The following is a 15,772-nucleotide window of genomic DNA, read 5'->3' as shown; positions in this document are numbered from 1 at the left end:
GATTCACCAATATTTGACTAGAGAAGTCAGTTTAAGTTAAAATCAGGTATTCTATCGCAAAACACTTTTGTATGCATATATATATTTAAACGTACATTTTGTGCCGTTAATTTTTGGTACTATTCAGCATCAATACGCATAACTACAAGGGGACAATATCATTTATCATTATTCTTTAGGAAACTTGTTTAAAATGGGGGGAAATGGATGCATGGATTGGTATATATTTTTGATTTATTTTGGTTGTAAATGAAGCAAATATGAAATTCCTAAAATATTAATGAATTGTAAATTTTCTATAATGATCAAATTTATCATTTTTTGCTATTCCCCTTATAAATTTATTACTTTATAGGAAACAACTGAGAAATCTTAAATAAGAATTAAACTTTATGTGGTTTAACTTATTTATTTTATAAATATATACATAGACCTAGTATCAATTTTCACTATTTTCGGGGGGAAAAAATTATTTGTAGCAAGTGGCCTTTATCAAACGTTTAACAGTAATTATCAACCGAAAGTTCAGAAATACATCTCTAATAAATGTAGAATATAAGCTCATGATTCTACATATTTTGCTGTACACGATATTCTGAAACAGTATGTAGATTTCTGGTTTCCATGCGAACAATTCAAATATATCTTTAGACTACGAATCAGAAATAGGAGGGAAGGTAGAAAATCTTTAAGGACATACGCAACGTACTTTACCTAATGATAATTTTTCAAGGTATTCTTAATTTAAGATTAAAGTGCCATCAGATGTTCATAAACAAAAAAGCAGCTTGCATTACCAGGGGTTTTGAAAAGATATCAGCTGATGAAAATTCTTGTAAAATTCAAAGAAAAATATACAAAAATTACTATACATATATTCTAGTTGTTTTGTTCATCCAAATTTGTTTTAAAAGAATTGTACAACAGCATATAAAGACATTAAAATGTAGCACACAGTTCCTTTAAGTATTGGAACTCTTCAACTCCAGGGAAAAAGACAATAAAGTTCAAACTACGTTGCGTATGTCCTTAAGTCCAAAAGTTGTAAAAAGATTTTATTCAATCGTTGTTGTTTTCGTTTAAATCATATTGATATTGCTCAATATCAACATAGATGAGCAGTCAGTTGTATTGGAGACTTTTACAGGTTAATGATTGCGATTAAGGAACCATTTACAAACTCATTTATAAGTTCATTTATGTTGCGTTTTTTTTAATGTGTTGTAAGTGAAACGATTTTCAAACCTGTATAAGACGCAACTTGTTACCTGTTGGCACCTGCTTGGTGTCATTTCAAACTCTCAAGACAAGCAAATACTTCGATAGTTCACCGTATTTGGTCAACAAATATTTGTGTCAACACTGCTCAAACATCGCCTGTTCGGTATGTTACAGGTTAAATATTTTCTTTTGATGAAGGTGAAAAAATGTTGACCTTATAACTTCCAACAATCCTAGGCATTTATTACCGGAAAGATTTCTAATGAATGCATTTATTAATTATCAATGTATCAAAACGGTATATTGCTAAAATCAACATCTATAGTCGTAAATTGCAAAGAAACAGCATTCACTTTCAATGAATCTCTTTCATTCAAATACCGTATAGGTATATTTGAGTTTAGTGAAATTACTCCAAAGCAATCAGCTACAGTGCAAGAAAGACAACATGCATACTACCCAAATTTTTAAAACGTGCAAACCCGCAACATTTAATCAAATATTTCCGGCCTCATTCTAATTTTCATTTGGCAATAGCATGAAAAATACAACCAAGAAATGCCACTAAAGGAAATAATATCCTTTTGAAATAAATAAATGAATAAAAAAATATTTTTAAAAAATATAATAAAATAAATAAATAAATAAATAAATAAATAAATAAATAAATAAATAAATAAATAAATAAATAAAAAATAAAATCAAAAACAAGACTTTGTTTTTGTTAAATCAATTTATTTATTGCACTATTTAGTGAGATTCCTCATCTCCAAAAAAAAAAAAAAAAAAAAGATCTTTTCACACACATTCATACAATTATCCAAATGGTTATTTATACATAAATTGCGTATTTGTGCACATTAATCTAATCAATCTACTTTTCATATTTACAAATATTATATACAAATATATTAATTAAATTGTTCACCATAGCACTAAAACAAGTACAAAAAGTCAAATTACATTAATAAACAAAAATATCTGAATCTTTGGAGACAACGTATTCCAATGGTTTGAGTATAAAACGATATCACATTGTATCACACAATTTCTGTGTGTTATCACTGGGCTGTTTGTAGTCTTTGGAGACCTGCGTACTGAGACCCACAATAGGTAGATGGCGGGGGTAGGGAAGAGTACCCAGGGAGGGAACCGGTGGAGGATGGGACGGGAGGAACTTGAGATCCGGGTAAATAAGATCCACTGAGGGACGAACCGAGAGACGATCCGAGAGTAGAGTTCATATTCATCCCGGGCGTGTTGTAATACGGAGAGTAACCACCGTGAGATGATGTGTTCCAAGATTCCGGTTTTGACGGTAACCCGTACTGCTGGGGTTGGGGTAGTCCCTGAGAAAACGCAGAAAGCGCCATAGAGTTAAATGAGGGATAAGGCTTGTATCCGGAGGGGGATCCGTACAAACTGAAATGTCCGTATGAATTCACATGCTGAACATGGGCTGGGTCCTCTCGCTTTGCCCGCTGAAGCTTGAACCTCTTCGCTCTTCTCAGAAAGCTTCCATTGCCGAACATATCCCCACAACCGGGGTGTAGAGCCCAGTAATTTCCTTTGCCTGGTCGTCCGGGAGCTCTGGGTATTTTCACGAAACAGTCATTTAGCGAAAGGTTGTGTCGAATAGAATTCTGCCATCTTTGTTGGTTGTCTTTGAAATACGGAAAACGATTCATGATAAAGGAATAAACTTCATTTAATGTCATCATTCCTGACGACGAACTTTCAATGGCCATCGTGATGAGTGCGATATAGGAATACGGCGGCTTGACGTCCGCAAATCTTCTCTTCTGCTGGGAAAGTGTGGTCGTCCCGGAGAATTTCATGTCATAATTGTCTATGTCCGACTCCGGTGAGTTAACGTTATCCGGGATTTCCGAATCGCTGTGATCCGACTTTAGATTCCTGTTAGTTTGATCTTCCTCGGTGATGCCGTGGGGAGGAATATTTCCGTACATGTTGACGGGAGTCTGCATCATGTGCGAGTTTGATGCCATCATACAGGAAGACTTGTCCTCCATGTCATGTCCACTTAAAACTCCGGCGTTGCTCTCTAACATGGTTGTGTTTCAATTAAAATTAATATTATCTCTTCTTTGAACAATATTTTACTTGTGATATGAGAATTCGAAAAGTCAATGTTTTCTCTGGAAAGGTTAGAGTAAACCTACGATGAGTCTTTTTTTCGCTTCAGTTTTTACCATTCTGTGATGTAAAGAATTCGCCACCAAGCTTTCTGATTGGTCAGTTGCAATCCAGAAGCATGTTTTTATAGGCTAATTGACTTTAACTACTTCTTTGTAAAGAGATTAACGGTCAGTGAAAGTTGAATATGGAATCGCCCCTGGATACGAAGTGTACAGGAAAACCAACCTACTGTGAAATCACTAATTTGTTTTTGAATGAAGACCAAAATTAGCTCCTCCTACAAGTTAGGACTGTGTTTGCATAATGATTAAAGAAACAACTTTGGGGAGAAATTGCTGAGAAAATATACGACAAGAAATCAAAATGTTTGCAAACAACAGATTCAATGTTTAGTGTTTTTATTTCAATATATGTTTAAGAACGGTGATTTAGACCAATATGTTTTTGAAGATAGTTTTGATAAGCGTGATTATTTAGATATGAGTATTTGTAACTTTTTATAAGCTTTTATAGTTACAGTAATCATCGCAGGAAAATTAAGTAAATGTTATGAAAATTCGGCAAAGTATTGTCCTGGTCAAACTCAAACAATTTTCGCGTGTGTCAGGGCCATGTAACATAGACACAACATTTTTTGTGCGATTTTTGCAGAGAAAGATCATTTTATATTCATGTAAATAATACTGCAACGGTCGGGAGGGGGGGGGGGGGGTAAGTTGCAATAACTGAAAGCAGTGGTATTTATTGTTTTAATTCTATGATTACTGCAAACGATATAAAACTTTTTTAAACATTTTTTTTTTGAGGGGGGATCTTTTTTTGACGCTAAACGTATATTAAAAGGGAGAAACTAAGTTGAAAGGTGACTCTTTTTTTTCATTTCAATGAATGAAAAACATAGGAATTAAACTTTTTTTTAAAAAATATTGACTTTAATAGTATATATGAAATCTTGCAATATACATGTGCACTTGATCTGAATGGGTTACATTGATGTTTATAACAGAATAAATTGTAATAAAAATTGTCCGTGCATATGTATGAAAAAAAAAAATTCCCTAAATATTGATTAATTTAGAGAAATTTGCCGGGATACGAGAATTGTAAAATGACCATTTAAAGGATTATTATGTAGATTTTTTCTTTTATTTCCGTTGCTCAGAAATCTGTAAGAATTCAAATCATTTCTAATAATTGAAATTATTTATATAATACATTTGTTTTCTTAAATCTTTAATTAGCTGTTTATCTTAGTAATTTGGATCTTATAATCAATTCCTTAAGTAACAATGAAGATTATCTAACCTTTGATAGAATTAATCAAAAAATAACCTTCTTAAAGTCTGAATAAATATTTTGAAACTTCTTCAGTCTACTTTTACACGTGGAATCCGTTCGCTTTTTCAGGGAGTCATCTTTATTCAAAGCGTAAGTGAATCTCGACGTAACAGGATTATCCGGAGAAAGGGCAGACTAAATGGGAATATAGGGGGGATTAGGACGGTGCTACTTGTTTGTATAAATGATTACTGAAGTTAATTTTCTTAACTTAATCAATCAAGAGAACAGTAAAATTCTCTCTTTCTCTCTCCCACCCTCTCTCTCTCCGCCGACTGCAAGTAACCGTTAGATTCAGTGTCCTTTTCAAGCAAATAATTCAACACTAAAAACTAATAATCTAATTATTTATATTACAATTTATAAATGGTTTACAGAGTCCTATTGATATTCTTTTACTATACACTGTATTTTATTCTATAAATTAAAGAAAAGATTTAAAGTATTTTTTTACGACACATAAACTCTAGTTATGTGTGAGAAAACGTACTTGAAACAATGCAGGTACAAATTAAATCGTTATTGTCGTACCATTGATTTTTATTTGAAACTGAAAGTGTTTTAGTAATGTCATTGCTTTGATTTTTAAATAAAATTTAATAATCAAAACTATTGAACTAAAAAGAAATTATACGATGTGGAAAAATCACCTGAAATAGGCATGTCAGGTCTAAACAAGATGTCAAGGAGCCCGTCATTCAAGGCAATGATGACATCTAACGATGATAATGGAAACTTACACGATACCTATTGTTATCTACACCGGGTCATTTCGAGACATTGACAACTTTCCATGGAATTCAATTATCTGTTTTGCGATTTTCCCGAGTGTTACTTGCAATCTGTTGGCCCCAGGGCTCACCTTAAAAAAAGTCAACTAGATGTGAAATTTGACAGGCACCCACAAGGAAACAAATCCTTCTAATCAATACTAACATATTCAAGGATTAGATTTCTGTGAAAAACATTGTCTGTATAAAATTATTACATATTTCAAATGTTGATGTGTTGTTGCAAACTGGCTACATAAATTATTTAATAAATGTATGTGCATAAGAATATTTGAAACATATATTATCTATTATTTCATATATAACACGTATGAATTATTTTAAATTTTTTCCCCTAGATTTTCTAATTTTTTTTGTCTATAGCTTAAATACATTTATATTATATATACATTATTGGATTATAAAATAATAACTGTGAATCCATTAAACATTTCATTGGATAAGCAAATATCAAAGGTTCCGACAGTATTTGCCGCTCATTAATTCCTTAAGAGCAATTAATCCAATTAAGCACCGATTAACGGAGTCAAACTCGAAAAGAATTATTCACCTAAGAATGCATATATAATTTCTTACGAAATTGAATAGACATTCTTTCAAATAAAAAATAAATATCGTAAGTATTAAATAAGTAAATAACTTACAACACAACTAATTTGTTTTATGTATGTCGGCATACTTTTATAAAATATAATCGTGGATATCCCCAAAGCTAAATAAATAAAAGTAGAAAAAATATTAAATATAAATAATTCATAAAAATGGCTGATTTACTGATTAATTAAAATTGACAAAATATGGAGAATATTAGTTTTACAAAATACTGTCCTCTCTGACGTATTTATTTGAATAGAATAATCTCTGAATTGGTCGTATTGTTGCGTTTCTTTTTCGATAAAAAAAAAAAATGTATGACAGGTAGAAAGACAATAGGAATACTTAACTTTTGATAAATCATGAAAAAAAAATTAAGGAAAGATTACTTGAAGTAAAGTGGTTTGTTTCAAAATCTTATTTTGTATATTTTTTATCGACAAGTTCATGTTTCTTACACAAAATGGTTTAAATGGAAACGAAAACAAATTACATTGCTTGTGATTTTCTTACACGGTAACATTAAAACCCAATCAAATTTAAAATTTGAAAACAACAAAAGTCATTATTCATTGTCTATACTTTGAAAAAAATATCCGTTGTTTGGTTAAGAAATTTTACATTTATTCATCGTTCAGAACAAAAAATCTGTCGATAAATTTATATAAAAATCGATTCAATGTTTAATTAATTAAAACCTGGTCATTTTATCTACGTGTATGGACGGAAAGAAGTTAACATTTTGTAATTATCATTCGTTTTTCTTTATTCATTATTGGTGGTTTTGAAATTAATGTATGAATTACATCTAACCTTGAATGTCTTGAAGAAGATTTTTCCTCTTTTTTTTCAGTTTTCCTCAGAGAGAGAGAGAGAGAGAGAGAGAGAGAGAGAGAGAGAGAGAATAACTTATTAAGAATCAGGGGCAGATTAACAGATGTTTTATCCCCTTATTATTTTGACCAGAATCAAACACAGGACTGCCGTTTTGTTTGTCCATTCCTTAGATATTTTAGTGTATTGTGCCCAGGTGTTCAATATCTATCATCAGTGACCTCCTCCACAACTAAAACTGGTTCATAATTAACCACGGACATAATGAGAGAGCCGTGCTCCATATTGCAGCATCAGGAAGCAATCCAAAAGGTCAACAAATGCTTTGGGCTTTTTGTTTGATTTTCAAATTTGCATTAACGGTGAAGTACTCTGACCAAACTACTTCTGGTCAAGATTTTAAAACGTTGCAATTATAGGAGTTTTGCTAGCCTCTGTGTATCAGTGTTAAAATATTTTGACCATTAATCATAAATAGGTTGGTTTAACAAGCAATTTCTTGCCATTTTGGAATAAATTCTTAGAAAAACAATGATTTGGGTTTATTGGTAACCATTTCTAGCAATACTGAAGAAGATAACTTGTAAATGTTCTCGCTCCGACACACAATTGGTCAATTAAATATTAAGTAACAGGGCTTCTTTGGATAGCCCAGGTGTTCTCAGGAATTTCAAGTTCTCGACAAACTGAAATCAATCGCTGTATAATCCTTTTTCAAGGCCGGAAATACAGTGGCCATTCTCAGGAAATAGGTATATCCGATATCTCAAAGTACACCCCCCTAAAATAACAATTTAAAATAGCCAAATAATATTTTGAAAGTTTTAACAATAGATTAGAAAAACTTACCCGATTTAGCATGTTTGTTTGTTTGAATTTTGGACTAGAAACAATCGGTAAAGCAAGACTGGCGTACTCCGCTTACTTTATTACTGTTTAACAGAGTCGTTAGTATACATCTTATTCATATTTCTCATCGGCGGCCATACATTTTTATTGGACTGAAATAATCTCTATACTTTTGACCAATATTTCGAATTCAACATTGGAATCGTACAATATGCATAAATCTCTCTCTCTCTCTCTCTCTCTCTCTCTCTCTCTTCAATGTATGTTACAGCAGATGTTCATTTTTTGTTGTTGAAGAATTGAAGTTAATAAGTCAATATAGCCTGCGTCACTTTTGCAAACTTACCCAAATTGGATTCCAAATGATATATTTCGCCGGAGAGTACATTGTAAAATAAAAGCAGAACTTTCCGTGTTTTATTCAATTTTAAACGTGAATATTTGAGTGCATGATTTATACCAAACAATATTGTATGGAAGAACGGGTATCTGTTAAAAAAAGGGAACGAAAACAAAAAGAAAAGAAACGAACCAAAAACAAAAAGAAAAGAGACCAAACGAAACAAAAAAGTAAATAGATTTATAATGAGGTGTGGGGGAGGGGGGGGGGGCTAACTTTATCGATCAGTGTACGGATATGCAAATGCAGTTTTCTTTTATTAAAGTGTAAATATGACGGGGAGGATGTTTAATGGGCAATTCGTATTTTTAATAAAATTCCAGGCATCTAATGCATATTAGAAAAGGGGGAGAAAGTGTAAGGTTTATGTATAATGAACGGTACTTTTTGTGAAAAAAGTAAGCAAATGCTCATACGCTAATGCACGTTTTGAGAATAAAGGGGGAGGGGTCACCTCTTAATTCCTGTTCCGACGCTATATCAAGTTGTTAACAGCGTTAAACCTAAGCCGTGTACCCCCCAGGTCCCTTGATTGCTAAATAAAACGCATATACTGAACATAAAAAAAAATCAAACATGAAATGAAAAGAGCATCTCTCTGAGCTCCAGTCAAATAGAATCGTGTCATAAAATTTAGTTTCTGTGTCCAATTTTGTTGCAATAGCATCGCCCGAAACTGCTTAACAAATCACGTGCATTGAAGAACTGCAAAAATGTAAGAAACGTAGCGGTAATGAGTTAAGATTTTTCGCAATGTAGCGGTAATGTTGACTTCCTCCCTGTCTCTCTCTCTCGATTGGTCCCATAAAGGTGCTCGCAAAAAAAAGTGATTAATGTACGGAGTACTCCCCCCCCCCCCCCCAATTTACTTCCGATGCGGCACGTATTATCAAGAGTGGTATTGAATTATTGATGACAAATCTTGTATTGAGATTAAATATGGGCTAAATTAATTTAATTGATGATTACTTAAGTAATTCTCATCGTATTTGCTTACGTCATTTCATGTACAAAAGTAAAGATTCATAAATCATCTAAGTTTTCTTAGCAATTTCTGCATTTCCGTTGAAAGAAGTTTACAATTTTTTGTCTGTGGTTATTGATTTTTACAGCAAATTCACCTGAAGACCAGTGTCAGTATATTGTAAAGATGTACAAAATACGAAAATGTGTATAACAAAAGGAATAAATGCCCAATGATATTACCTCCCTACATTTTTTTTCAGTGACGCAAAATCGTGTATTCTGAGCATCATCTAGGGACAAAAATCACTATATTGTAATACTAATCTCATGTGATAATCTTGTTTCCACTGCAGGTCGGCTTAAAAGAACTCTCCATACACACAATATATGCACTATACAGACTACCTAAAGAGTTTGAATTCCATGATATTTTTTGGGAGTAATCTGCCCTTAGATCTAAAATAAAAGACATGTAAATTGAAGTTTACAGTGTAATTCTCATTTTGTAGTGAATTCAGGCACTCTTATCTTATTGTTAGGCCAAGATAAAGTAAATGCATAAATCCCCCCCCCCCCCATTTAAGTAAACAACGGCGAATTTTTCCTGGGGGTAAAATGCAGGTTCCCCAATATAATACTTTTTTATGGTTTAATTTTCTTAACCCCCCTCCCAACGTTTTATTAGTATATGATGTGTTCTTATTTAATGTGAAATTGATATTTTGATTGTTTATAAAAATTGTTTCAAATATTGAATTAGCAATACTTATTTTGTTTCGTACATGACCGGAAAAGATTGGACTAAAATAAGTTCTTTCGAATAATTCAGTTTTCTATTGTCCTATTACTTATTTCACTTAAAAGTTTGCGACAAAAGGGAAGTGCACACCCCTTTATATTTTCCTCCGATTAATTCGCATTTTCACGTTGCAGGTCATTTTACTAAGAGAAATTATATTTTACAAATTTACATTCTTTGTGTATTACAATCCTGATGAATGATTATATAACTAAACCTTACATTGGTTGACTTAAATATCATATTGTCATTTTTTGTATGTACTATCACCCAGTGAATTAAAAAAATTACAATATGACATAAAGAATAAAACAATCATAATAATGCATTACCATGGGTCGATTGCTGATTTGACAATACTGTAAAAAAAAAGTGGAGAGAACAATATTTTCAACATTAAAAGATTATGTTTGGCAAAAAGTTGGAGGTGGGGTGGACGGTCTGGTGGATCGTAACTTTTAATATTGCCTGTTTACTAATGTGATATACATGTATTCAAAACAAAAAAGAACTAATAAAAACATACTGAACCTCCCCCCCCCCCCCCCAATGCCACTGATATTTTCTTTGTCCAGTTTCTCTTGTTATATACAATTTACATTTTGTACATCTTTACAATATACTGACACTGGTCTTCAGGTGAATTTGTGCAAAAAAAGCAATAACCACATGGAAAGAAAAAGTTAACTTCTTTCAACGGTTAAGAAAACTTTGAATGTTAATGAATCTTTACTTTTGTACATGATGTGACGTAAGCAAATACGATGAGAATTAGTTAAGTAATCATTAATTAGAGTAATTTAGCCCATATTTGATCTCAGTACAAGATTTGCCATGAATAATTCAATACCAACAATACGGGACATCATATATACTCATTGTCCGTAATATGTTTTTACAGTTTTCAATTCATGTACTTCGATTTTCAATTTCTCTTGTTATATACAATTTACATTTTGTACATCTTTACAATATACTGACACTGGTCTTCAGGTGAATTTGTGCAAAAAAAGCAATAACCACATGGGAAGAAAAAGTTAACTTCTTTCAACGGTTAAGAAAACTTTGAATGTTAATGAATCTTTAATTTTGTACATGATGTGACGTAAGCAAATACGATGAGAATTAGTTAAGTAATCATTAATTAGAGTAATTTAGCCCATATTTGATCTCAGTACAAGATTTGCCATGAATAATTCAATACCAACAATACGGGACATCATATATACTCATTGTCCGTAATATGTTTTTACAGTTTTCAATTCATGTACTTCGATTTTCGCTCAACATTAAAATGAAATGTCCCTGCTGCTAATGGTTTTGTACCAGTCAGTTTTAATGCTTATAACAATATTTTGACTGTGGATTGAGAAGGACTATTTAGCGACAAATCGGCAATCGATGTTCAAAGCTAGTCCTGAATTAATCCCCCTTTGTATAAAACGGCACAAAACACATGTCAAGTTTGGCCCCCAGACTCACTAGTCTACTCAAAAAAAAAAAAAAAAATGCTGAAAGTATTTGAAAAATCTCTGGCTATATCCAGAAGTTTGTTTAAATGCATATTCCTAAAAATGTTTTTTTTTTAAGTCAAGAAGATTAAACCCATCTTATCATAAAATGATCATAATTATATAAATTCTTGCAAACATTTTATGTTTTATATTTTTGCATATATATTGATATTCTTTAACATTAAAATTATTATTTTATTATCTTGCTAATTAAAGTATCTCGTAAGGTTTTTAAATTTTCTTCTTCCTTTTTTCATGCACATGTTTGAAATTTACATGCAATTCCATCATTTCAAATCAGTTTGTTGGTTGACTCATACCATCTGTAAAGGATAATTAATTAGATTTTTTCGAATAATAAATTTAATTTAAAAAATGTTGATAAAGCTGGAAGGAAAGTGTCAGTTCTAAAATTGAAAACATGCATTTGTTAAGTTTATATAGTATGGGAACTTCTGTCACTCTTTGAAAATGAATGCTTTTGGAAAAGTAGAATTTTTGTCACGATGATGTCATCATTGGGGAGATTGTTTGGATTCAATTCAGAAGTTTTCAACTTATCCCTAACACCTGCACGTGGTCTTACTGGCCGATACCAACTGTTCATTTTCTCTTTTGTTACTCCAAAATTACAACATATAGAAGACCAACCTTTTAAGTAGATAATAACTCTGAATTTATTTGCATAAGGAATTAAACGGACGGATTTACTAATTGACAAAGATCAACAAACAATTGGAGAGCGCTGGTCATTTTCAGCCCCAATGGAAGTGTCGCGGTTCCCACGTTTTTACCAGTACATGCCAGAAGCGATGACTCTCGGCCGTTAGCCGCAATAAACCTCAGACTAAGTTGGACCTACATGTACTCTGAAAATATTTGTTTCCAAATGTGCACAAAATACATATGTCTCCAGTTTTATTGTTACAATACAGGTCTTAATTTCCTTATTATTCCTAAAATCATTCAATAAAACAACTGTAAAAGACATTATTTATGGGAGGAAAGTTATTTTGAAAATAGATTAAATTATTTCTGTGGAATAGAAATTTTTTTTATAAATATTTCATTGGGATGGAGGTTCCTTTTGGTATTGAATGAAACGTTTCTCTCTCAAAATTTTCAAAATTTGCAACCTATTCCAAAACTCTTCCGTTAGAGGTACCTTTGATTTGAAAATATTTTCTTTTCTTTCTATTGGCATGCGCTTGACTTGACAGATTTATGGCCATACGGACCCGTTTTCCCTTCAGTCAAGATTTCGACATTCTTGTCGCACCAACCCCCCGCGCCTCGTTACGTCATTTTAATTAACCTGCTACCTACGTCCCCGCCCAATATACGCTCTACTTAGTTCTTGCGTGATGGTACCGGTGTCAACCGTTATCTCGTTGTAATTTCAACGTAGTTTGTGCAATTTATGGAATAATCATAGCTTTAAAAAATGTTGAAGTGAAAATCACTACTTTTAAGTAAATGTGAAAGATATGTCTGGATTTATTATACTTGGTTGCATTTCAAATTTTGTTTTTGTGGATCTGTTTTATCTAATAAAGTAATTAAATGAATGTTTAAAACAGGGACCTATATACTAGTATATATAGGTCCCTGTTTAAAATCCAAAAAAAAAAAAAAAAAAAAAATCTGGCAGTTACTCTAGGATGGTTTTAAAAATTTCAGTTCGACTGTTTAACGTGTATAATAATTTATTCTTTAAAAAAGAACATAGATTCAAATTAATGATGAGGTTTTAGCTAACAAAACTATGGGTTTTTTTTAATTTAAGGAATGTTCTCTTTTAAAAAATAAATTATTATACACGCGAAGCGGTTTATAAAAATGTAAATTGTTCCAACCCACCATATAAAGTAATTTTTTATCCAATAAAGTACTGCGTAATAACTAGAATTAAATTACATTATTTTACAAATTACCTGTATATGTGTTTGCCTATATAAAAATAAATAAACAATAAAAACATTAAAAGGAATAAAAAAAGAATTATACTGATATGTAATTAAAAACTAATCATAGAGATGCACAAATATCATATCTCTTGGTTCAAGCTAAAGCAATAAAAACTTTGCTAAAACATATTAAAAATTTATATATGGCAAATTTATTACATGTTTTTATTTTCATTGAATATCAAAAATCTGTTTGATCTCAACCACATGTCCATTATATCAAACTCTAAGATTTGTAAAGGGAAAATAAATAATTGTCTGAACTATACGAACTTGCATAGTAACAGGAAAAGGAGAGTAGAATAATATATAACAAAACAAAACAAACAACAACAAAACAAAACCAGGCAAAAAACAAAACAAACAAAAAAAAAAACACCCCAAAAAACAAACATGAACAAGAAGAAAAGAAAGAAAAAGACCCCCCCCCCAAAAAAAAGTAAAAAAATAAAGAAAGAAAAGAAACGGAAAACAAAGGTGCTATATTGTGGTTTATGTTTTAGAATAAAACTAAACCAAACAAACAAAAAATAGGAGACAAACCAAACAAATTAGTTGGGAAGATTATTGCTAGTCGGAAACATCAGAATAAATACCGGTACCAATTTTTAAATATCTTTTATGCATAAATTTCACGAATTGACAGATTTTTCAATATTGTCGCACTGGCCGTAAACACTATATTGGTATGGTGTGTGTGTGTAGCTAATGACACAGGGGAAACTGTGAATATTTACACCAACAACGTGATTGTAAGTCAATAGGAGTCATTGTACATAGGAATGTACTACTCAAGAAAATCTTCACAGGTTAATTGTTTAGTTATTTCATGGTGAGATTTGATGGCGTTTAATGGACTTAGCTGACAACCCCAAAGTATGAATTAAAAGCTTCTATAGAAATCTGCATACCAAGTATCACTCACAGGGGAGCGAAGGCCAGAGCCCTGGAATAGGGGTTGTGACGTATAGGTCAATATTTATGGAAATTCTTAAAACACCTGGGATAAAAAAGTGAAATAAATGTATGTGTGATGTGTTTATCCCAGCTTCAAAACCCCAGTCTATCTGTTGGCGAAGTTGTTATGCAAAAGGAATTTCATATACAAGTGGCTGCAACTCCCCCCCCCCCCCCACACACACACACACAAAAGAGAGAGAGAGAGAGAGAGAGAGAGAGAGAGAGAACAACAACAAACAAACAAGCAAAACAAGATACAAATTATAATGTGTGATTATTAATAATAATAACAAGTAAAATGAACATATATGCATATATACATGTAAGATAATATTTTTTATGATTTGATATCCAAGATAAAGTATGAAACTTTATCTATATTGTACCTGTAAAATGTGAATCTACGTACATGCATGTATTGACAATCAGGAAATTATAAGAAAAATAGCTTTAAAGATACATTCTGAGATAATATATAGATAGTTAGACGTGATTTATGGAAAACGGCTCTCGATTATAAGATTTTAATTTGTTCCATATAATAACACAGGAAATATAGGCTAATGTAAAGAGCACAATTTATCATCAATCCGAAAGGATTATAACTCAGAAAATTCAACAGGGTCTGTGGTGTCAGAGGTGGGGAGGGGGGGGGGGGGTCAACCCACCTAGCAATGTTAAATATATGCATTTTCCCTCTTTAAGAATGTTCTGTAACTGAGCTAAGCTGTTGTCTATTATAACATGAGATAATATGAATTTATATAGGTCTCTCCTGTTCACCAATCTTTGGAATTTGCCATACCACGGGTTTTAAATCACCATATCCCATTCCTCCTGAACTTGAAGTTGTCTTCCCAACTGCTATGCGTTCTATATGATCACAATATTACAGTCCAAGAACGAACTGGCCTCTCCCTTTTAGAAGCTGAATATTACTTTGTCAATTCTCCCTACTTTTCAAAATGTTAAGAATACCCCCCACCCCCCACCCCCCCCCCCACCCCCGCATTGACCCGGGCACCTCTATGCAAAGGAATAGGACAAGAAAGATAACTCTAACATTGTAAAGTAAAGTTGAAATTGTCAACCAAATGGCACCCAGAGTTGTCGTTTCTTGTCACTTACTACAACCTAATCGAGTGGAAACAGAAAGGATGGAAGGGGTTGTGAGGGGCTTAGACCCCAAAAAATTCAGAGAAAACGTGCAAATTACTGAACATAATGTAAGCTATCTAAAATCAAGGCGTCGCAAAAAAGATCCCTTTTTGCATCCTCCAAATCATTAAGTTAGTTATTAACCAATGCCACAGATCAAAACAATTTCTCTTTGGGTCCCCTCAACCTTATTGATAAATGTTTTACATTGAAGTTAATTT

General features: G+C 32.2%; 1 protein-coding gene across 1 annotated transcript; it reads right to left on the bottom strand.

Annotated features, from left to right (window-relative positions):
* Positions 1-2,282: 2,282 nt before the first annotated feature.
* On the bottom strand, positions 2,283-3,293 carry LOC133200232 (forkhead box protein B1-like). Its single transcript, XM_061336052.1, has one exon. The coding sequence runs from the start codon at positions 3,291-3,293 to the stop codon at positions 2,283-2,285; it is 1,011 nt and encodes a 336-aa protein (XP_061192036.1).
* Positions 3,294-15,772: the final 12,479 nt, after the last annotated feature.

This window comes from Saccostrea echinata, unplaced genomic scaffold, assembly GCF_033153115.1.
Source record: "Saccostrea echinata isolate AGI-Se365-2 ecotype Australia unplaced genomic scaffold, CSIRO_AGI_Sech_v1 ptg000002l, whole genome shotgun sequence".
Lineage (NCBI taxonomy): Eukaryota > Metazoa > Mollusca > Bivalvia > Ostreida > Ostreidae > Saccostrea > Saccostrea echinata.
Note: the sequence above shows the minus strand (reverse complement) of the source record. Positions and strands in the feature narration are given on the sequence as shown.

Bases quoted from the DNA above. Each gene is read 5' to 3' on its own strand.
- LOC133200232 (XM_061336052.1), bottom strand. From the start codon at position 3,293: ATGTTAGAGAGCAACGCCGGAGTTTTAAGTGGACATGACATGGAGGAC.